Source organism: Notolepis coatsorum (genome assembly GCF_963971535.1).
Source record: "Notolepis coatsorum genome assembly, chromosome: 7".
NCBI lineage: Eukaryota > Metazoa > Chordata > Actinopteri > Aulopiformes > Paralepididae > Notolepis > Notolepis coatsorum.
Genome location: NC_140171.1, coordinates 116,268,681 through 116,293,754, shown reverse-complemented (window position 1 = coordinate 116,293,754; position 25,074 = coordinate 116,268,681). Strand labels below are relative to the sequence as shown.

At 44.2% G+C, this 25,074-nt stretch overlaps 1 protein-coding gene across 3 annotated transcripts in view; it reads left to right on the top strand.

The window, feature by feature from the left end:
- The window catches only part of LOC311231446 (endonuclease V-like), a 248,208-nt gene that overhangs the window by 18,935 nt on the left and 204,199 nt on the right, over positions 1-25,074 (top strand). For all 3 annotated transcript variants that reach the window (XM_084318026.1, XM_084318027.1, XM_084318028.1), the window contains exons 4-5: positions 9,092-9,131; positions 9,255-9,373. In XM_084318026.1, coding sequence (XP_084174152.1) covers positions 9,092-9,131; positions 9,255-9,373 — 159 coding nt within the window. The remainder of the gene's footprint in view (positions 1-9,091; positions 9,132-9,254; positions 9,374-25,074) is intronic.

Here is a 25,074-nt window from a genome sequence, read left to right as displayed (position 1 = left end):
ATATGGATAAAACAAGGTGTAATAAGGATGTTTTAGGTGGTGGTAGTTTCTCTGTTAGGACATAGTCGGTCTGATATATATTAGAGAAATAGTAAAGTAATTTTCGCCAAACAATCTGACAGGCAAGATATTATTACGGCCCGCCACAGTCTGAGCATGCGTAGTGAGCTGATTTTCATTGGCGCCGGCAACTACAAATTGAAATCCTGTAGTGACAGAAAAAACTCTCAAAAAAAGAAGTTATGGCGAAACAGACAGCAAAACGTGATTCCTTTGTATGGACAGATGACGAGGTGGAGTTGCTGCTGAGTGTAACTCTACAGTACAAGATGACCAAGACACAGGAGAACGTCAACTGGGAGTCGTGCTACACCAAATATGTCGACCTGTTAATGCGTATGAATGTCTGTGTCCACGGGCAAGCTATATTCACGTAACTCACATATTCAAATGATTACTGTAATTCCTGTACAGTAATTATTCAACTAATAATGTTAAGTTATTATTAGGTCATTCTGGGACCACTCACGCGTGATGCCAACATCCTCAACTATCCGCAACATCAGAGCGCATCAGGTGCAGACCTGTCGCGAGTCTATGAACTGAATTTAGAATGCAATTAGGCTTTTAACTGAAGCAGGGCGCAAAACTAGACATGTTTAGCAAAACATTAAATATCTTTGCTACAGTTTCGGGCGGCTACGTGGCGTAGTGGGCAAGGCGCTCGCCACGAATGCGGAGACGCTGGGCTCGCCTGTTCGAGCCCAGCGCTCCACATTGCTTTCAGTTTAGCTGGTCGTTCATACTAATACACATTGGCCGTATTAGGGGGTGGGAAACTGATGGGTGGGGATCTGGCGTTGTGGACAGCGACTCCTACAGGTCGGTTGGTGCGCCTGCGCAGTAGAATCAGGAAGTGTCGGGGGCAGCGTGAGCCTCCCACGCGTTACTCCTCGCCACTGAGAGATCGAGCTGCGCAGGTGAAAAGATGCGACTGCTGTTACCTCAAGTACCGGAGGGGACTTGTGCTATGTATGACTTGGCCTCTACATGCTACAGCAACTTCAAAGCAACTTCAACACAACATCAGCGCGATTTCAACGCGGTTGTTTTAGAGGGTCTTGTAGACTGTGTTGCGAGGTCGTTGCGTACCTTTCACCCAAATCTAATCTAAACAACCGTTGCGTTGATATTGCGTAGCAGTGATTGGTTGGTAGTGAATGGGGGCGGGGCTGTCATATAATAATATTGGTCCCGCAGCGAGGAATACCATCCGCCATTGTTGTAGCCAGCCAGCTAGCGTTGAACTTGATGCTATTCAATGCTCTATCATACCCAACTAACGTTAATGTCATTCAGAATTTATTAACATAGCTACAACAACACACAGTAACGTTAATATAATTACATGCATCATTGTTTACAATGAACGGACGGTGGGGCAGTTCGAAAGGACTGGACACGGACAAGTTGTTAAACAGCAATCAATTAATTTAATATAACAGGTAGTTCGAGCTGCATTTTCGTGCCTACAACCACAGCCACAGGGATATATCCAGCTTTGACAAGCTCTCTCTCCTCCTGCCGATTAAATTCAGCAGCTCTTCCTCGACCTCGAGTGCCTGTAGCTGCCAGCTAACGTTAAAACTAACCTAAAGTTACACAAGCAGAATACATCACAAATACTTCCGGTCGGGGGATTTCAAAATAAAAGAGCGACGTCTAAAAGCACCGGAAATACGTTTATTTTGTACATTATCTAACGTTAACACGAACCTAAACTAACTTTAGTTAAACTAACTTTGCGCGTCGATGTTGCAGAAGCATAAATGCAGAGTGTCTACAACACCGTTGCTTTGTCGATGTTGTGGTGCAGTTGCTTTGAAGTTGCTGTAGCATGTAGAGGCCTTTAGTCCACATTGCAGCCGGCTTGTGGGAGGCAAGAAACAGCGTTCGTGACAGGGGAGGGTTGAATTGGATGATACGAAATTGGGATGGGAGAAAATATAGAAAATGGGAGAAAAAGTGGATAAAAAAAATATATATCTTTGCTACAGTTTGTGATAATGCCTTGCCTTATTTTGTTTCGGAATTGCGATATTGTGATCTCAAGGTCTCAACATGACATTGTATGATATCTCTCGAAATAAGCGGACGAAAAAAACGCCACTCGCCACTTAAATAAATCAAAAGCGTGTGTTTAACAACCTCAAAAACGTTCGAAACGCGGTTTATATTAACTTAATAAATAAACAGAAACGAAAAATCTACTTATTTAAACGAAAATGTCCAGTATAACTAAATAACAGATACATCCCTATATTACACGCAAGCAGCGTCTGATGGCCGAATCTGTCGGCACTGGAGTATACAGTAGCTGTTACATCTAGACATTCATGAATGATATACAAGATATACAAATATACAGTACTGCTTAAGAGGCAGAGATCAATAAGAGAAAATATATACATTAGAGGGGGAAGAAACTACATGCTATTTCTGTCTGTCATTTCAGCACCAGGCGCTGTCCATCTTATTGCCTCTGTGCGCTTCAAGGCTACGGGCGCCTATTGTATTGCCATGGATGGAACAACAGTCTGAGCATGCGTAGTGAGCTGTGGCGTCATCGTTTATCTAGACTATGCGTTTACAGTGGCTGCACGGATCCACTGAACGGATATTTTGGAAAATCTTCACTTTAAAATGCGTTTAAGAAAGTCTCCGTGTAGGAGCCATTATGATGGTGGCATATTATTTTATTATTTGTAATATTATTATTGGACACCTGGTGGCGGGTTTTAGATTTGACAGCACTGGTTAGGTATTTAGGGTCACAGGTGCAGTAATCAACTAGGACACAGGTAGTGAGGAGCACACCGTTCTTACCAGTAGCTCAGTAACAGAAGCTCAGCAGCTCAGCAACCAGAAGACAAGAAATACCAAATAAATATAGAATACCATATAATTCCTACAGAACCCACTCTAGCAATAAATTGAATGTACAACTGCAACTTCAGCAATAAACACCCCTAAACCTGGAATCACGACTGGACATCCATCATTGCTGTGTCTACTGCGTAAGATCACTCCCTACCATACCTGTGAAGTAACGGGCAAGAGAAAACAGGACATTGGAAATGGAAATTTGTCGTTACACTCCGTTTATGTCTCTGAAAACACCCTTTACGTGTGGATGAGAGGCCCAATCGTGGAATAAAATGTGCGTTTGGCAAAAGATCCATATACGTGAGGACATGGCCTAAGTGAGAGAGAGAGGCTGATTAAGGTCATGTCCACACGTATCTGGATATTTAGCAAAACGGATATTTTCAGGCTCTGTTTAAAAAAATATCCTCGTCCACACGGCAGCAAAAAAAAAAAGAAAAAAGAAAACTCCATCCAGACGTAAACGCAGAAAGGCATATAAATTGCTCCAACAAGCATGCCGGGCCAGTAGGTGCCGATAATCGATATCTCAAATACCATGAAAATATGGAGACAAACATTAAATATCTTTGGAACTGTTTGTGTTAAATTGTATCTGAATCGGGAGATCTTCTCTCTGTCAAAATCTTAAGTGTATATCTCTTTCAGATTAACACATTCGGCGCCAAACCCGAGATAATTCGTGTTAACTCGCCATGCGTTGGACGCCAGACCCGAGATATCTCGGGTTTTGGTAGTTTTTTCTTTTACTGACCTCGGTGTTGCCATAGGAAAGGATTTTGAGATCGCCAAAGTGCAATACCGACCGCATCCTGCCAGATGGCAGTGTCGCCAACCCTTTGAAACCTTATATCTCACCCTGTGTTACGGGTAAATCCCTCTGGGTGCTATATTTAGATGGAGCCGAGTAAATCGCTTCATCCGACCACTTTGAAACGCATCTGGCACACTCAATCCATAAGTTGTGCCAAATTATGTCCGGGACCAGATGGACACCAATACTGGAAATCGCGATCAGACAATTGGAATATTCTTTTTGGAATACCCCCGGCCAAAGGTAAGGACTATCTGACATCAATTTCAGCTTGATCCAACAATGTTTTCATATTGATCCAGCTGATTAGCATCTGTAGTGTTCAACACGAATGCCGTTACTGAAGCATAAAAAAACGACCCCCCCCCCCCCCCCTTTCATGCATTCATGATGAAACATAATACCTATTATATACATTTGATTTGGAAATAGTAGCGTGTCCAGGCAAGAAACGCCAACGCTTATAGTAGAATACACATATCGCCCTATAACTCAGCGTTTCAGGAATTATCCCGGATCACTCCTAAACTATACTTCACCACGGGATACGTATACGTATGTGAACATATGCATGAAAATTTTTTCTCTTTTTTGCATGTTCGACGGAATAAAGTCATATATATATAATATAGAATATAGATATAGCTCTCCAAACATAGTGACGCACAGTGAAAATATGTTATGGAAACATGGCACGTTAGCCACAAGGACCAGACTAATCCCTGGCGCTGAATGTGGTAAGGCTTGGCTGGTAGTGCACATAGAATAGGGCTATGTTATTGAAATACATTTTCTCTAATGAACGCATCTACAGTATTTCTATATTTCATATAGTTTCTCTATCTACTCCTGTTGTAATGGGGGGTGTTGGGAGAGAGTAGGATTCAAGCGCAGGACAACCATGAGTGAGAGAGACGAGGCACGAGTCGGCGTTGAAGGTAACAGGCTTTACTTGAGCAGTAGTAAACAATGATACACGGTACAAACAAAAGCGAACTAAAGCACGGAAACAAAACCTCAGCTGTGCTGGAAAACGTGGCTAGGAAAGCAGGAACGGACTCACAGGGAAACACGAGATAAAGGGCTATTCCGCGAATGGCAGGAATAACAGGGACACGACAGGATAATACAGGGAGCTTCACGGAAGGTACACAAGGTAGGCAGCACACAGGGTGAAACAGAACAATGACGCAACAAGGAAGTCAGGAAGACGCAGGCAGATATACAGACACTAATTACAACGAGCAACAGCTGGGGAGAGGACAGACTAGAACACAAGACTGGAATGAATACAGTACAGACTGGATGATAATGCAAACACAGGCAGGGGAGCACACTAGACTAAGCAGGGGGAACATAGCACAGATAGCAGATACACGGGCAATGACACTAAGACAGGGAGCAGGGCAATACAGACAGACAGGCAGTTAAAGGGGAGATGAAGTGTTAAACAATATGAGCCTAGTTTGTTTGTTGTGTATCTTGGGTAAGACATGGTCCTATAATCAAATGTGAAATCCTGCTTATTTGTCTGAAAACTCAAATGTAATTTCCCCGTTTTTGCCATGGGCGCCGCCATTTTAGATTTAGCTGGATGGTGACGTCACGGTGATGGTTTGGGCTGGGTCCCGGTTTATAGTGCTGGTTAGATGGCTACGTAAATATGGAGTGTCGTGAAAGTCAGTCAGTAAATTGTCAACCAAATGAAACGTTACCTACAGAAAAAAAAATATATTATATAATTATACTTGTAGTTGTATCTGCGAGACAACTCGAAATATGAATTCAAGAAGTTAAATACTGAATTAACACTTTCAGAGCCCAAGCTTAATCTTGATTTACCGCTTGAATGCCCACCATCCGCTTCAATGTTAATGTTAATATCGCCTAATCTATGTTTTAAATTATGGCTATGTGTCTAATCTGCCCGTCGCCCATCAATGACTCATTTTCCAGTCAACATTGTCGAAGCGGATTGTTTTTTTATCGGTTCATTTCCGTTTTAAAGCATTTTGAAAAGCCCGCGTTTTCAAGAAGAAAAAAAAGAATCCCTGATAAACGCTGATGTACTGTAATATTCTAGAACGTTGTCATTTTTCGGCTTATTTATGAATCGTTTTCAAATAAACGCTAGATTATCGATAGTATATGTGTACGTATGCACGCTGGTGCCGCAAGCTGTAAATCGATTCTCTTATTTCCTGATCACTCGCACAGTCAAAACAGCCATATCACATAGGGGGAAAGCTTATATTTCCGTGAAAAAGGACCGGTTGAGACAGAGACAGAGGTTAAAAAGGTTCTCCCATGTCTGCAGAAAAGCAGACATGGGAGCAAATAGACATCCTAACTAAACTAGACAGATTAATCTAAGGGTCAGTCCCCGACCAGGTGAGATCAGATTAATAATAAAAAAAATTGAGTTGTTAAATACATGCTTTAAATATTTTTAAGTGGCGAGTGAAGTTTTTTTGTTGTTTGATTATTTCTCACCACATTTTCATTAGTAGTGGAAGCAAATTAATCTGTCCACACTGAATTAAACCCTCTACTTTTATTTTTTATTTATTTATCCATGGTTAACTTACTGGGGGGTCCGAAACTCAAGATTAGCCACCTGCAGATGGCAGGGAGAGGCGCTGGGTGTGACGTATTTTAGTTGATGAAATATTAAACACTTTATAAACTAATTTATAAAATAAAATAGAAAATAGCCGTTATTTATTTCCACATTATTATAATTTTTCAAACATACAGTAAGCATGCGGCTCCAGACCGCGGGTTGCCGACCCCTGCTCTAGACTAGACAATGTGTTTAATGTGGCTACACGGATCCACTGAAACGGATATTTAAAAAATCCATGTGGACAATACAGAGGTAATGTGCTAGACAGGCAGGGGGGGGGGGGGGGGGGGGGGGGGGGGGGGGCAAATCAATTGGGTAAACACAGGTATAATTAATAACATGTAGGTGAAGCCATTCCAGTGAGCCAGTGTGCACAATTCCAGGATCCTGGCTTGGGCATACATAAATGCAATGTAAACTAAATTAATGTTAATAATTATACCTGTGTTTTCCCTGAGGTGACATGTGAAAACGACTGCTGTGAAAAGGGCCCATGGCAACTCCTGTTACCTTTGTGCTACCTTTGTACTAACTAAACTATAGGATTAAGAATAAATATGGGTGAAACACAATGTAAATTGGAATGACAAAACATGCAAAAGCAATGTACCTAACAATTAATTCAACTCATTCAGAGTCATGAGTCTTTTTTAGGGATGTAGTTATTGGCTTTTTTACCGATACCGATATACCGATATTGTCCAACTCTTATTTTCCGATACCGATATCAACCGATACCGATATATGCAGGGTTTCCCCCCCCCCAAAAACGGAATAATTTCAGGTAATTAAGTAAGGGATAATGTATAGCTACGAGGTAATTGTCGCAAAATAATTGACTGACACTGCGTTCTAATCGCAGTGAAGGTCAATTATTTTGCGACAATGACCGAGTATAGCTATACATTATCCCGCTTATTACATGGCTAACTTACTAACAATATACCTAATTCATTTTACACCATCGACAAGACGAGATCAAATGCAGACGCAGTTGTTCTGTGGCTCCTCTGTCATCGCCGGCAGCCGGCAGGTGTGTGGACTTGATTGTACTGATGTAGTGCAGCTGTGCATAATGGTAATGCTTAGCTTTCGTGACTGCGATCAAAATGCTTGATTGTGATTGGTCAATAGCGCTCTGTTGCCCCTAACAGCGGTCATTATTGCGCGTTGCCCATGACAGCGGTGAATTATCGAGAAATAATTGACCGCTGTCAGGGGCAACCGAGCGATATTGACCAATCACAATCAAGCATTTTGGCGAATGTTAAAACGCCATGTAATAACATTAGATATCTCGTGGAATTAACACAACATTATGCATACTTTTGACAATAAATAAAATCAGAATCTTACTTGCTTGCCTGGGTAAATAAAGGTTAAATAAATGTAAAAATATCCGATATCACATTTTAATGCCAATATCGGCCGATAATATCTTTTTGCCTATAGATTTAAAGGGACATTTCACTCTTGTAGACCATGTTTTCTTATCAGTGCTACCTCCATCTAAGTATAGTCTAAAAGTAAGCTAGCGTTTCTTTCAGCTGTCAGGCTTCTACTTCCCTTTGATTCGTATTAGAACCTTGTCTAAATACTTACATATTTCTAGTCTACATACATAGATACTTCAGAAGTATAAACAAACAGTGATATGGAATTCTATGTAATATATTTTCAATGTATCCTTATACGGTATTTTCATGAGCTAATGTTGCTATTTTCAAATTATTGCCGAAGGAACTATTTCACTATCATTCACCTCCAGCCGTCAACCGCAATAAAAATAAGTGACGGCCGTATTAGACACATAGCCATAATATAGAATATAGAAATAGCTCCGCGAAAATCATGAAATATCGGAAAATCAGTTCCAAAAGGCTGGCATTCAAGCGATAAATCGTGCGCCCCCTGCTGGCACTCAATGTGTTAAGAACGATCTGTTTCATTGAAAGCTGCTGGGAAGAATCAGGCCCCACTTAACTTCTTTTATAGATGCTTTTAGACGGAGGCGTCGCCAACCGCTGACCATGTGCTATTGAAGTGAAATATCACGGTGACTTCAGTGTCACCACACGTCCAGATGTGATAAAGCCTGGCTTTTCAGCCAGTCCAATACTCACTGTTCTCTCCCTCCCACTGGGTACCTCTCTATAAGTCACCTCTAATCCATCCTCTCCCACTGTCACATCGCTCACCTACTCCCACTCTCCTATGTTAGTCATGACCCCGGCACATCATTCACCTGCTCCCACGCTGCCAGTCCTGTACACACACACACACACACACACACACACACACACACACACACACACACACACACACACACACACACACACACACGACTTCATGACAATTTCAACGTAGAGATATGCCTGTCAAATCACCTCAGGCTGTGACAACTCACTTTGCAGGGGTTGGCAGTGTTAGAACATCAACTGAGTTACTCCCACCTTCGAAACCTTCACTTGCCAAACTATCTCCTTTTAGTCAGGCTGGTTATTTCCACTGAATTGAATTCAATGAGTATGAGTCACAATTAGCAGAGGTGAACAAGTCATCATCTGTCATGACAGCACTCTGCAGGACCAGTGCTGGTCCCATGGTTACCCAGCATCTGTGTAACCATGGGATGATGATCTACAGTATGAACCTTGCTATGGTTGATCCTTCTCTCACGTTGCATCACTTGTCTCCTTCAACAGGTGGTGCTGGTGGATGGGAATGGTCTCTTCCATTACAGGGGTGAGTCTGGCTGTTTCATATACATTTTGGACTGTTCCACAGTAGATTTTGCTTTCCTGATATTTTCTTTGTGATTTGATCCGAAAAACGTAGCATTATACCTGTGGAGTCTCTCTCTTCCAGAGTTTGGCCTGGCGTGTCATCTTGGAGTTCTGTCAGGTGTTCCTTGTGTGGGCGTGGCCAAGAACCTTCTCCAGGTGCAGGGTGTGGCCGTGGCCAGAAGTGAAGAGCACCAGTCGCAGGTGAGGTGTTTTCACTTTTTGGCCAAGGTGCACTGTCAAAACCGCTATCTATATTCTTTCATCTCTGTTTGAAGTCAGGGAGTAAGGTCTCGGCTAAAATGAAGGGTGGGGTTCAGTTAAGGGTTCGGTTTATAACAACCCAGGTGAGAGGGTTCCTTAAACACTATTTCCTAATTTCAACAAGTCTGGACTGGAGCTATAAGACCTCATAATTTCAACTAGTCTGGAGCTATAAGACCTTATAATTTCAACTAGTCTGGTGCTATAAGAACTTATAATTTCAACTAGTCTGGAGCGATAAGGCCTCATCATTTCAACTAGTCTGGAGCGATAAGGCCTCATCATTTCAACTAGTCTGGAGCTATAAGACCTTATAATTTCAACTAGTCTGAAGCTATAAGACCTCATAATTTCAACTAGTCTGGAGCTATAAGGCCTCATCATTTCAACTAGTCTGGAGCTATAAGACCTCATCATTTCAACTAGTCTGGAGCGATAAGGCCTCATCATTTCAACTAGTCTGGAGCGATAAGGCCACATAATTTCAACTAGTCTGGAGCGATAAGGCCTCATCATTTCAACTAGTCTGGAGCGATAAGGCCTCATCATTTCAACTAGTCTGGAGCTATAAGACCTTATAATTTCAACTAGTCTGGAGCTATAAGACCTCATAATTTCAACTAGTCTGGAGCTATAAGGCCTCATAATTTCAACTAGTCTGGAGCTATAAGACCTTATAATTTCAACTAGTCTGGAGCTATAAAACCTTATAATTTCAACTAGTCTGGCGCTATAAGACCTCATCATTTCAACTAGTCTGGAGCTATAAGACCTCATCATTTCAACTAGTCTGGAGCGATAAGACCTCATCATTTCAACTAGTCTGGAGCTATAAGACCTCATCATTTCAACTAGTCTGGAGCTATAAGACTAGTTGAGTGTCATCATTTAAACGTTTGAAAATGGCTTCCTTGTTACTTTACTTTACTTTACTTAAGTCCCTAGGGAACATAGACCTGTTCGCTGTATACGTCAGCCTCAGTGTGCGCGCGTGTCACGGGGGCAGAAAGGAACGTAGTCAGAACAACGGGGCAGACTACAATATATTTGCATTGGTTAGCCATGCTAGCGATCTAAACAAGCAATCTATGCCAAAGCTAGATAATGTAAAAGGTGAAAGACTCACACTCATAGCCATGCTGATTTGGCAAAATTACATCCAGCCGTTTTCATTTGAAACAACTTTTAGTGCCATGGTTTCTCCCTAGAGCCCCGTCGTATTCTTTTAGCGCAGCAGCTCACGCAGGTCTGGGATAACTTAGTCAAGTGACTCAGTTGGTATTTCTGATTGGCTCGAACATGTCTATAAGCCATCCTCCACACTGGGAGACAAATCGTATTGTAAGAAGTACGGCTGGGCAATTAATCAAATAGAGATTTTAATTATGATTTTGTCTTCCCACGATCAAGAAAACAAGATAATCAAGATAAAACGATGATTGTGCCACATGCCGCGTTGCTCTCATTTCGCCTTGTGTTGTAAATGCAGTGCACCCTTTGTTCACAGTGGCACGCTCTACCCCTCCTCCCCTCAAGCCCAAACAGTAGTTTCAGCTCATGTTGAGAGGGAGGAGGGAGCCACGGCACGTTTCTCCAGTTATTTTGTAGCGTCTTTGGTAGCTTGTAGAAGATGACAGAAAGGCAGCCTTTGGTTGAGAAGAAAGTTAAAACTAATTCAGTCGTCGTCATACAATGTTCTAAAATCAATGAGTAATCATGTTTAATAATTGGGATTTCAATACTGTATCAATCAAAATAATCGGGATTATGATTTTTGCCATAATCGAGCAGCAGCCCTAGTAAGAAGTACCATCGTCTCCCAGCTGATGAACTCCTGTGAGAACGGTGGGGCTGTGACCCATCCTCCTCTTCTTATTATTCTAGTTTAGAATGGCGGGGCTGTGACCCATCCTCCTCTTCTTATTATTCTAGTTTAGAACGGTGGGGCTGTGACCCATCCTCCTCTTCTTATTATTCTAGTTTAGAACGGTGGGGCTGTGACCCATCCTCCTCTTCTTATTATTCTAGTTTAGAACAGTGGGGCTGTGACCCATCCTCCTCTTCTTATTATTCTAGTTTAGAACGGTGGGGCTGTGACCCATCCTCCTCTTCTTATTATTCTAGTTTAGAACAGCGGGGCTGTGACCCATCCTCCTCTTCTTATTATTCTAGTTTAGAACAGTGGGGCTGTGACCCATCCTCCTCTTCTTATTATTCTAGTTTAGAACGGTGGGGCTGTGACCCATCCTCCTCTTCTTATTATTCTAGTTTAGAACGGTGGGGCTGTGACCCATCCTCCTCTTCTTATTATTCTAGTTTAGAACGGTGGGGCTGTGACCCATCCTCCTCTTCTTATTATTCTAGTTTAGAACGGTGGGGCTGTGACCCATCCTCCTCTTCTTATTATACTAGTTTAGAACGGTGGGGCTGTGACCCATCCTCCTCTTCTTATTATTCTAGTTTAGAACAGTGGGGCTGTGACCCATCCTCCTCTTCTTATTATTCTAGTTTAGAACAGTGGGGCTGTGACCCATCCTCCTCTTCTTATTATTCTAGTTTAGAACGGTGGGGCTGTGACCCATCCTCCTCTTCTTATTATTCTAGTTTAGAACAGCGGGGCTGTGACCCATCCTCCTCTTCTTATTATTCTAGTTTAGAACAGTGGGGTGACCCATCCTCCTCTTCTTATTATTCTAGTTTAGAACGGTGGGGCTGTGACCCATCCTCCTCTTCTTATTATTCTAGTTTAGAACAGTGGGGCTGTGACCCATCCTCCTCTTCTTATTATTCTAGTTTAGAACGGTGGGGCTGTGACCCATCCTCCTCTTCTTATTATTCTAGTTTAGAACGGTGGGGCTGTGACCCATCCTCCTCTTCTTATTATTCTAGTTTAGAACGGTGGGGCTGTGACCCATCCTCCTCTTCTTATTATACTAGTTTAGAACGGTGGGGCTGTGACCCATCCTCCTCTTCTTATTATTCTAGTTTAGAACGGTGGGGCTGTGACCCATCCTCCTCTTCTTATTATTCTAGTTTAGAACGGCGGGGCTGTGACCCATCCTCCTCTTCTTATTATTCTAGTTTAGAACGGCGGGGCTGTGACCCATCCTCCTCTTCTTCTTATTCTAGTTTAGAACGGCGGGGCTGTGACCCATCCTCCTCTTCTTATTATTCTAGTTTAGAACGGCGGGGCTGTGACCCATCCTCCTCTTCTTATTATTCTAGTTTAGAATGGTGGGGCTGTGACCCATCCTCCTCTTCTTATTATTCTAGTTTAGAACGGCGGGGCTGTGACTAGGGATGCCCCCCGGACCCCGGTTTTAAACGGGAACCGGTACTATATTAGAAAATACCGGAGTATTTATAAGCTCCGACGTCCTCGGTACTGCTATCGATACTCTAGAGAAATTATTATTATTATTATTATTATTATTATTATTATTATTATTATTATTATTATTATTATTATTTAAAAGTTGCGAACGATCTCTCCTCTCTCTGTCTCTGCACGAGAAGCAGCGAGTCATTATTACACACACTCCTCGCGAGTCGCGCTACACATACATACGGGTACTCCTTAATGAAAGCGCTGTCAATAGTATGCAGCTGCAGCACGTCAGACAGCAGCGCTTACAAGCCCCGCACATACAAGCCCTGCACACCTGATGTGCTGCAGCTGGAAGCATCTCAGCGCTGTCTCCGTGCCGACGCGCGCTGCACACAGACACAGACAGCTCTGCATGGACTGAGTCGTGATGGCGGATAGAGCGAAGCGTTCACAAGTGCAACAAAACATTTGCCAGTAAGGGTGGCAATACGAGCAATCTATCAAAACATTTGTTTGCAAAACACTATATTAGTGTGCAGAAATGCGCCGTATTCGACTGCCTTGCGCGCAGTGGTCCATCTGCATCCACGTCCACTGCAGCCGGTAAGCCAAGATACGGAGTTTCCTAGGCTAATAACGAATTATTACAAATAGGCTAATAAACAAAATAATTGTTTAGCTACAAATACTACAATCTAAAAACTTTTTATAGATCGTCAAGCTGAGGTCAGCCACCAATGTGTCCCAGGCCAGTGAGCCCACCACACATCCTCCCTCTACCTCCACCACCCAAAGTCCTTTCTCCCTAGCAGCTAGAGGAAGGATGACAGGATAGGGTGAACGAGTGTCACAGGGCTGTGACAAAGTTTGTTGTCAAAGGCCTGCACCCGTTCTCTACAGTGGAGTCCAAGGACTTTAGGTAACAACTAATCATTCAGTGTATATCGTTTTTTTTTTATACATAGTTGTCTAACTTGTCTGTTGTTGTTATAAGTTATTATTGAAGCAGCTATTCCCACCACTCCACACACATTTACAATAATTCAATCATTTCTAATCTTTACTGTAGGGAGATGACCAATGCTCTCAACTGCAAATATAAAAATCATAAAAAAATTATCAAAAAGAACCGATAAGAGTATCGATAAAGTACCGAACCGTTAAGCAGTATCGATAGGAGTAGTAGTATCGATAAAATCCTAACGATACCCATCCCTAGCTGTGACCCATCCTCCTCTTCTTATTATTCTAGTTTAGAACGGTGGGGCTGTGACCCATCCTCCTCTTCTTCTTATTCTAGTTTAGAACGGTGGGGCTGTGACCCATCCTCCTCTTCTTATTATTCTAGTTTAGAACGGTGGGGCTGTGACCCATCCTCCTCTTCTTATTATTCTAGTTTAGAACGGTGGGGCTGTGACCCATCCTCCTCTTCTTATTATTCTAGTTTAGAACGGTGGGGCTGTGACCCATCCTCCTCTTCTTATTATTCTAGTTTAGAACGGTGGGGCTGTGACCCATCCTCCTCTTCTTATTATTCTAGTTTAGAACGGTGGGGCTGTGACCCATCCTCCTCTTCTTATTATTCTAGTTTAGAACGGCGGGGCTGTGACCCATCCTCCTCTTCTTATTATTCTAGTTTAGAACGGTGGGGCTGTGACCCATCCTCCTCTTCTTATTATTCTAGTTTAGAACGGCGGGGCTGTGACCCATCCTCCTCTTCTTATTATTCTAGTTTAGAACGGCGGGGCTGTGACCCATCCTCCTCTTCTTATTATTCTAGTTTAGAACGGCGGGGCTGTGACCCATCCTCCTCTTCTTATTATTCTAGTTTAGAACGGTGGGGCTGTGACCCATCCTCCTCTTCTTATTATTAACATCTAGTTTCCTCTTGCATTCCATCCTGTTTTGTTCAAATGTTCCTTTTGTACGAGTATGTTTACTACAGAGCCTCTTACCTTGACCAGTGCATAGGCCTGCCGCGATAAGCAATAAATCGATTAATTGCTGCGATAATTAAAATGAATGCAATGATTTTGACGGGCGCGATTAATTGCTATTTGCGCGTTTGTTTTAATGAGGCGGAACCAGTGCCCCTTCAGTCACTGTCCGTGTTGGGAGGCGGGCCGCTGACGTTACTAGAGTACAGCACGGGAGCTCCGTGGGGCAACGCCACATAGACATTTCTCAATAGTGTTGCTCCTTTTAACCAAGTAGCATTATTTGTAGTGTAACGTTAGCTATTTTTAGACCCAAGTAGTTACTCGCTACTGCCCGGAGAAACTGGGCTGCTAAATAAAGATGAAAGATAGAGCTTTGATTCTCATTCCATGCTAACAACATTAGCTAAATATCTAACAAACGAAATACAACGTATAGCATAGCTACAAGTACAACACAGAATAACGTTAATACAATTACATGCATCATTGTTTACAATGAACGGGTGGGGCTAGTCAAAGGACTGGACACGGGGACAAGTTAAACATGAATTAATTTATTATAACACTCCGGTAGTTTCGAGTCGTGCTGCAGTGCTTACGCACCACAGCTATTCTATTACTGCTTTGACGCTTCCTCCTCATCGTTGATTGCCTGTAGTAGCTGCATCTAACGTTAGTAGCTAACGTTAAAACTAACCGAAAGTTAATTGTTCACCAACAATTTGTTTTATCATTAGCTCAAAAACAGAACCGGACGATACATGTTGTCGGCTCATAGTTTCTGCTTAGGATAATAACAACAATACTTCCGGTCCGGTCGGTGGGCTTCAAAATAAAAGTCAAACACCGGAAAAAACGGAGCGGTGGGCTTCAAAATAAAAGTTTTGGGAAATAAATTTCTCAAAAAAAATTCTCTAACCGGTCGCAATAATATCGCTTATCGCGATATTTTCGGGGGCAATTAATCGCCCAGCAAAATGTGTTATCGTGGCAGGCCTACCAGTGCAGTTTGAATAGATTCATGGATCATTGAAGTGGAATGAAATAGACGGACAAATGTTCTCTTGATGTTGAATGCAGTGGAGTCCAATTAAAACAAATCAGACCTGTATATGATTTAGGACCACATTATGAACGTGGCCCAAATCAGAATTGAAAAGATCAGATTCCATGTGATTTGTGCTGTTCACACTGTCATTGAAATAAAACCCCAGATCTGAGTCACATATGAGCAGAAAAAGCCTGTGTTACTTTGATTACCTTTTATACATACAATCTGTACACTGCGCTGTTACCTCCCTCTCTGTCACTGTTGGTTGGTGGCTTGTAATGGACCTTCTCCCTCTTGGTTCTGCTGACCCTGACATCTGGTCATACTATATAAACCTTTGGGACCGACACGTTCCTCAGAGGAACACATGTTATCAGGCCTACAGAAGATACATGAACATATAGACCTGTTATTATGACTTAACAGAGTATTTGTATCCCTATTATCCATAAGCACATTTCATAACTGTTATGGTTTGATTTTCCACCACATTAACTTCTTAAAAAGGGGTAGAAGAAATGTCAGAGAAGAATAAAGCGAAGCACGGATTACTCAACTTTGCTCACGTGTGTGTACTGTGTGTGTATGTGTGTGCGCGTCTGCGTATGCGCATGTGTGTAAGCATCTGACTGTTGACACAAGCCAAGGCCTCTCCCTATGTCTCATGTTAATGTGAGTGTTTCAATACAAATCAAATTAGAACAAATTAGTCTAAGAACTATGGCAACCAAACAGATTTGATTAAAATGCAAATGCTCACTTTGGTTTAGCCGCATCTTAATGGCCAGTTAGGGAAAAAGGAACAAAAAGCGAGGTGCAGTTAATTCTGTGTAATGAACAGGCATCTGGCTGATGTTAGGGCTGTTAAGTTGTTTAGTTAAAATCTTTTTCTAATTTAGCATGTTTTTTGAGGTAATGTGATGGTTTTTCTGTCCGGTGCGTGAAGTCGTTTGCGGAGAGAAGTCGAGGATTGTTTCTCTCTTGTCTCTCTCGGCGGACCAGGACTTGTCTTTTGTACCCGTATAAAGGGAATAAGAGATTTGGCAATACGACCGCTCTGTACCATACTGCACACATCACGCCTGATCATAGCACTTGGCAGACGGGTTCGGTTCACTTGGCAGAGACAAATTAGAATGCGGCTATAATATTATTCTAGAAAAAACACCAGATACACAGAGCCGAAGAGAGAGACTAATAAATATGCATGAATTGTGAAACTTGTTATATTATATAATTATATAAAGAGTCTGGAGCTCCGTTTTGTCCCAAAACACAGACAACAATGCTTCTAAAAGGTTCCAACAGAGAAGAGTCATGGATGTGGAGGCGCAATCAGCTGCCCTGCTGTTAACTCAATTAGCAGGCAATAAACCTTGTGCTAACTGCCCCCACTTTGCTCGTATGTTAGCGTCACATTCTAATTTAGGCTCTGGGAAAATATCCTTCTGCCTCACTAGCTTTAGTGGCTTCCGATGAGCAGTTAACAGGCCATAGAGACCTGTGGATTCAATTACTGTGTTTATGGAACGGGGATACAGTCACATCTCATTCTCATATCTCCTCATTGTTTAGCCAGGACACTTTGTGCTGTAGGTATCAGGTAGCTTCAGTAATACAGATATTGGGCGTTGGCTTTTCAGTATTGTATCAATCACTGGATTAGAGCATAATATGTCCCTGTAGTATCGGCCTTAAGGGACTCTCTTAAGGGACGTCATCCAGTTTGTCTCCGGGCAGGCGTGGACCAAAGCGTGTTGTCTCTCAACAGAATCTGGACCGCGGTGTGTTGGACTGCTTGATGTGAGATTGGTTTTGCTTTAATTTCCGCAACATGAGCCACATTGGGCTCCCAACCAGCTTTAACGAGATTAGCCATTCCTAGATGGCTTCCCATGCACGCCAGTGACAACCGATACAATAACATTTAAATAAATTATCAACCTTCACGAGAGGTTTGAAAAACACCCCATGGAATAGTAGGAGTATTACATAAAAATATGATTCATGAAATATGGAACTTGGAAAACCTTTCCCTGGCATCTCTGGAAAGAAGGTGTTGTCATGGTGATAATGGCAAGAGCTGCTTTATAGAAAAAAATTCCTGAAATCCGCTCTGGCTTTTGTATGATCACACTAACTTTCCCCACATACATTCTATTGTATACAGTAGCAAAGTGTAAAGAAGTGAAACACTGAAGGGTGTGCTGTGTGTGTGTGTGTGTGTGTGTGCGTGTGTGTGCGTGTGTGTGTGAGAGTGAGAGAGGCTCTAGATCAGGGGTGGCCAACCCGCGGCTCGCGAGCCGCATGCGGCTCTTTGCCCATCAATGTGCGGCTCTTCCATCCATAAAAAAAATAAAAAAAAATATTTTTTTTTAATTTTAAATATTTTATTTTTTTATTTTTTATTTTTTTTGTCACTCATTCCATAAGGACGTAGAATAAACATTTAATTTTTTTTTTAAATGGTCCATTTGCATGTTCTTGTTATCTGAATCTAGGGACATATATGGATCAGTGTCAGAAATAGTGTGTCTGTTACTAGGCTTGAGTAAATTGTAATGAACCAAAGGAGAATATCAATTCTATTTAAAAAAAATTATCTTTGACTGTGAATAACACCATGCAAAAATTTACCAGACCTGAAAAATCTAAGCAAATGAATAAAGGGAAGATGATTAAACAGAAGGTTTTGTAGATACAGTACTGAATTCTGCCATCTTTTTTATAATGTAAATTTCTCCACCATTTTTCATCATATTGCAACACCGTTTTTTGCAAGACGTTCACAGAAAGGTAGAGAAACTAACTGCGTTCCGTTTTATGGCAATAACGTTCAGGTTTGTGGGAGATAATCCCAAAAAATAAGAGAAATTAAAAAGTAAATTCAGAAGTCAGATGATTGACAGGGGCTGGTGTGAGCTGGGTAGGGTAGTTTTTCTAAATTTGAAAGCCCTTAGTCTCTTCCTTCAAAAGACTACACTCACTTTTGGATGTGCCACTTCCTCCTGTCAATATGCGCCGGTTTCCGACTCAATGCCCTGAGATTTCTATAATCTTATATTTCACTAGTAATAACAGTTAAAATAATTGGTAAACAAACGTAATGCTGAAAATATACACTTTTACTGTATATCTCGGGCTTAAGAGGTTAACCCTGTGAGGCCCAAATTAAAAAGACATTAGCAACTTCAGAGGCCAGAGGGTGGGACATATAAACACATTTACTATCAAATAGCATTGTGAGGCTGAACAACAGGACCAATTGACTATACTATGTGCTTAAAGGGGAACTATCTTATAAATGGCTTTTTTCAGTGTTTACCATTGTTTCTTAGCTATGTGGACTTATATTAATAGGATCTATGTCTCTAATTCTCATATTGGCGCATTCTTCCAATTCTCCTCTCACAATATTCACCCTCACTGAACTGAGTCATCTGAAAATGTGCATATCTGTGATGGCAGAGATTTCTCAGCTGCATAATAATGTGGCAGTTGATGTGGCAGTTGGCACCAGGCCACACAGTGGTTGGAGCCCAGCCTCAAAACGGCTTAAGATCTTGAGTTAGAAAAATGCGGTTTTTAGTACTTGATTAGAAATACAAAACAATGCATTTTTTTTTGAAAAAAACCTAGGTGTTCCATAGACTCACAGGAATTGTGTAAAAGTGCCCAAATAGTGAAATAAATAGTAAAACAGTTCCCCTTTAAAAAAAATTAAATAAACATTATTTTTTTAAATGGCTAAAAGTGATTTTGTAATTTTGCAACCGTGGGTCTCACAGGGTACTTTTAACCCTGTGAGGCCCAAATAAAAAAGACATTAGCAACTTCAGAGGCCAGAGGGTGAGACCTATAAACACATGAAGGGTGCCGTGACTGAGGTTGAGAAACGCTGGTATATGGTGTGTGTTGTGAAGGATCAGATTAAACCGAATATATATATTTATTTATATATATATATTTAATTGTATTTGTATATCGTTTGATATCCCCTGTATATTCCTTGTACAATATGCACTGAATATCCCTTTAGTCTACTAAACAGCCCATAATAGTTTCATTCTACCATTGGACGAGAACCTGGCGCCAGGTTGCCATACCCCTAGGTCCAAGTTCAATCGTGCCGCCCAACATGTCGTGGCAAGCCCCGGTTCCGCGCAGGAATATGTCGAGCGAAATACGAATGGTACTATTTGTTCATAGCGCATATATATATGGCGCAAGTAAAGTAGAACCTTCTTTTAGTCCAGTTCTTTACCCTCCAACAGAGTGACAGACGCGAAGCCTCCCCACGACGCACGTGTGGTGTAGTAAGGCCTACTTGGCCCCAGAATAGGCATTGAGATATCGTGTAGATTAATAGTTGAATAGTCATAGTTTGGCACTATACCGTCGAGTTGGACGTATTCTATTAAGCTAATAATAGTCTATTTATGTATGGTGCATCGTTCGGTTAGAGTTCTAAAGTTATCAGTACCCCCATCGTTCCTGACGTTATCTGGACGCTTAACCAGGCTGGGCAGACCCCTAGTGGTGCTTGCATCCGAGGAGCTCCGGGCCAGGGCGACTGGACCTGTATATTGGATTACTCTACCCGGACGACGGCGAGCCTTCCACGGCTTGGATTATGCTTTGGGTGCTTTGATTATTCCATGGATAAAGGCCAACACTGCGGAGTGTTGGAACTACCCCCCGGAGAGGACTCCAGGTGAGACGGCGCTCTACACCAGTGAGGTCGCCTCACGTCTCTCCGTTGTGGACCGGCAGCTACCGTCCACAGAGGGTCCAGCTGTATTCGTCTGCGGACCGAGGTTCTGTGGGCACCGTGTTCAAGACTTTGAATTCTCCCAAGAAACCGTCGGCCAGATGGGATACCGCCAGCGGCTTCTCTAACCCCCCCCTCCTACTGTCTTACAACCAGCGGGACCCCCCCCCCCCCCTTTAGTGTATCCAGCTATAATCATTTAAGTACCATCGCTATCGTTCCTAAATATTCCAGGTTGTATACTTACTCCCTGCGTAACCAGAGATTGGACATTCAATGTTGATTTACCTACGAATACTCATTTGCCATACAAGTGCATATTTCAAATCATAAGTGTAAACAAGTGAACGTTGTATATACCTTTTGCTATATTAAACCTTCGATTTGTACATTTGTGTGGATTCGTTTCATCAGGTGGGAAAGTGTTCATCATACTTATATCATGTACTGGATGGCCAGAAGTTAAAGTACAAGAGGTAGTGGTATTAAATACCATATCTAACAATACAGTCAGGGAATTGTACCCCTCAGTTACAATTGGTCCTTCGAGCCGGATGGTAACTAGTGTAATATTAATATAGTGTTATTAATATTGAAATGGCCTATGATGAACACTCCACGAAACGATCCTCCTAACCTAGAACGCCCGCGGCGCAGACGACAGACACCTCAGTACTTAGAGGCTTACACTGTCAGTCAACTACCTAGCCCTCGACAAACGGTAAACGCGGTAAAAGTAGAAAGTAAAATTATGTCTGACCTCAACGACCAGGTTTCCCCGACCACAGAGGCCCTAGTAGGTCCTAATGTAACTGACCAAGCTCACGGTGGGGACCAGGAGGGAGCGGACATGCCTTTACCCCCCGCCACTACCCAGGCAGTAGTCCCCGACCAGCCCCGGGAGGAAGACGACCCTACAGAGAGAGAACTCTGCACGGAAGAAGAGGAGGAGAGCGCCGAGGAAATAGAGCTCCAGGACTCCCCAACGAGTACCCCCAGGAGCGGCTCACGCAGGAGCGGCTCACCTCCACAACCGCCTTCCCCCAGCGAAGCGGAGAGGATGCTACAACAGGCATTCCTCGTCAGCCTGACAGCCTCTACCGAACGCGATCGACTCCAAGCGCAGACGCTTAGCGAGCGCGAACATTTTACCATTGAAAGAGACCGTCTCCAAGCACAGGCGCTTAGCGAGCGCGAACAACTCCAAGCGCAACAACGGAGCGAAGAAGAGCGCACACGCCTGGAGATGAGACGCCTTCAGACAGAAGAGAATATGGCAAGAGACCGGGCCGACGCCCAGCGCGCCGCTGCCGGTGCCCAAAGAGAAGCAGATCTCACCAAGCGCGAAGTCGAGCGCGACAAGTTACAAGCGCAGCTAATGGAGCAGCTGATCCGCAAGGCAACACCCTCCCCCTCCGCCAGGGGTTCAAGGAACTCGTCGAGACAACAGTCAAGGGCAGCGTCTCCTCAACGAGCAAGCGACCCTGAACTTGACCAACAGACCGAGCCTATACCCCCCGCAGACCCCCTTCACAGACCGGTCCAAGCGAGACCCAGCTACAAGGAAGGAGCGGCATACACTGCGGAGAAGCTAAATAAACGATTACAGGATCTGGAAGATCTGATAGAGGAAGAAGAGGGAGAGGAGGAGAACCAAGCCCGACGACAGCACAGTACTCCACCGGACCAGGAGGTCCCATACAGTCCAGGCTATACCCCCGCGGCGCTGCGCTACAGAACCCCGACTCTATTCAAGGGTGAGCACGACGCACGACCAGCCCCGAGGAATAGCACCTGGACCAGCGGGCCATGGTACCCTGTCAGTACCAGCCCACAGCGAGGCGCAAGAGGGGACTCGCCCAGGAGGTCTCTCCCCCAACGCTCGCCGATGTATCAGCCATCCACGGCGTCATACATTGCCACGCCGTCATTCCCAGACTTCGCCTATGAGAGTCGAGCACAGTACACGGAGCTCCGGATGTGCTTAGAGACAATGATGGTGGATGTCGCTGATGAACGCCACAAGTATGCAATATTACTGAAGCACCTGAAAGTACCGCGAGCGCACAATATAGCGCTAGCCTATGCCACCTCTTCGACACCATACACAGCGGCCCTAGCGGCGCTGGACCAGAGATATGGACGTATATGGGATTACGTAATCCAAGAGATAAGGCATATTGATCGCCTACCCCCAGCCACAGACAATCGCTCACTAGACGACCTGTCAATCAAAGTGCAGTCCCTGGTAGGGATGCTGGGAGCGCAACGGGAGAAGGGCATGCATGAGCTATACGCCAACTCTAACGTCGAGAGGATTTTGGAGAAGCTGCCACCCGCAAGACAGGAGCGATTTAGGCGGCAGAGAGATTACCGGGATCCCAACGGCCCCGAGCCATCCCTCCTTGATCTAGCCGACTTCCTGGCGAGAGAAGTCAGCAGCTTACGACTAGATACATTCGGGCGGAGCACGCCAAGCTCCAGAGAGGGACCCAGGAGAATAAATGATGGAAGAAGATCGGTGACTGTCATGCACCAATCAGAGTCAGTACCGAGCAGTAAGAGTCACAGCACCCCCTCGAGAAAAGAGAAGTGGAAGATAGCGTGTCCCTACTGTGAGAAAGAACACTGGCTGTCACAATGTGACCTATTCACAAAGATGAATGCAGAAGAAGTGAGTCAATGGATAAAGTCCAACAGGCGCTGTTATCGATGTGCGCGGCCCCACATGGCAGCCGAATGCCGCCTAAAGAAAAGGTGCAGCCGGTGCGATGGAGCCCATCTAGATATACTACACGAAAGTAACGGAAGACGGCCTCCACCTGCACCACGGAGCGGCACCAAGGCAAGTGTCATGTACATTGACCCCGCCAGCAGCAGCGGCGCCCAAGTGCTCTTAAAGGTAGTCCGTGTGACATTGAGCTACCAAGATAAAGTCATGGACACCTACGCCGTCCTTGACGACGGGTCAGAGAAGACCCTTCTGCTCGCGTCCGCTGCGGCCCAGCTGGGACTGCGGGGGAGCAAGAACGAAATGACGATTCGGACAATAAGAAGAGATTTAAAGACGATAAAGGGCGAGAATGTCTCCTTCACTATCGCAGCAAACGGGCAGCCAGAGCGACGGTACAAGATTACAAATGCTTTCACCAGCCAAGAAATAGGACTATCGCAGTACACCTACCCTGTCACCAAGTTGATGGATAAATATGTGCACCTGCGCCAATTACCTATCCCGCTCATAGACGGCGCTACCCCGACCCTGCTGATAGGCTCCGACCATGCAGAACTCATAGTCCCGATTGACCGGGTCCATACAGGCCCCCCGAGGCTGTCCTGCAGCAGTCGAGACCCGCCTAGGGTGGACCCTACAAGGCCCCCTCGCTAAATCTCTCAACCGAACAGCAGCCACTAGCTGCCTCCACTCCAGAACGACAGAAGAAGACACCACTCTCCTGCAGCATGTCGAGAGGCTATGGACCCTAGAGACAATGCCCTTTAAGAACGAAAAGAAAGATATTCGCTCTAAAGAAGACATTTACGCCATCAACCTACTCGAGCAGGGGACAAAGAGAGTCACAGTCGGCGGAGTGATGAGATACGCAACTCCACTCCTGAGGCGAGAGGGAATGCCCACCTTTCACGCAAAGAAAGACGCCACGGAGCGCTATCTATTGAACACGGAGCGGCGCCTAGCCAAAGACCCCGCTCAAGAGAGTGTGTACCGCGCTGAGATTGAGAAGCTAATCACAGCGGGACACGTAACAAAGATTGACATTAAAGAGGCCGATCAGACGACCGAATCATGGTACGTGCCGCATCACAAGGTCCATCACAACGGCAAGGATCGCATTGTGTTTAACTGCAGCTACCAGATCGGATCCCAAAATCTGAATAAAGAGCTCTTGCCCGGCCCCACACTCGGCCCCTCCCTACTAGGCGTGCTACTGCGCTTCCGCCAGGACAAGGTGGCTATCAGCGGGGATATCAAAGGGATGTTCTTGCAGGTGAGACTAGTAGAGGAGGACAAGCCCCTGCTGCGGTTCCTATGGAGAGAGAGGATCGGAGATGAGAACCCAGCCATCTACCAGTGGGAAGTACTCCCCTTCGGAACCACATGCAGCCCGTGCTGTGCTACATTTGCACTACAGAAACACGTCGCAGAGGACCCAACAGCAGATGAAGAGGTCCAACACAGTGTGAAGAACAGTTTCTACGTGGACAACTGTTTACAAAGCGTTTCGACTCAAGAAGAAGCCGAGGCTCTCCTAATCAAGTTACGCGCCTCCCTGATCAAAGGCGGCTTTGATCTCAGGCAGTGGGCCAGCAGTGACCCGCACGTATTGCGCAGCCTCTCCCCCGCGGACAAGGCTGCCAGCAGCGAGACCTGGATGGCGACAATCCCAGGAGAAGCCCAAGAAATGACACTAGGACTAGTCTGGCGCTTCAAAACAGACTCGCTCCACTATAGACACAAACCCTTGGCTCCAGAGCAGGGAAGGTCGACGGCGATACCGACCACCAGACGGAGTGTGTACAGAACACTCGCCA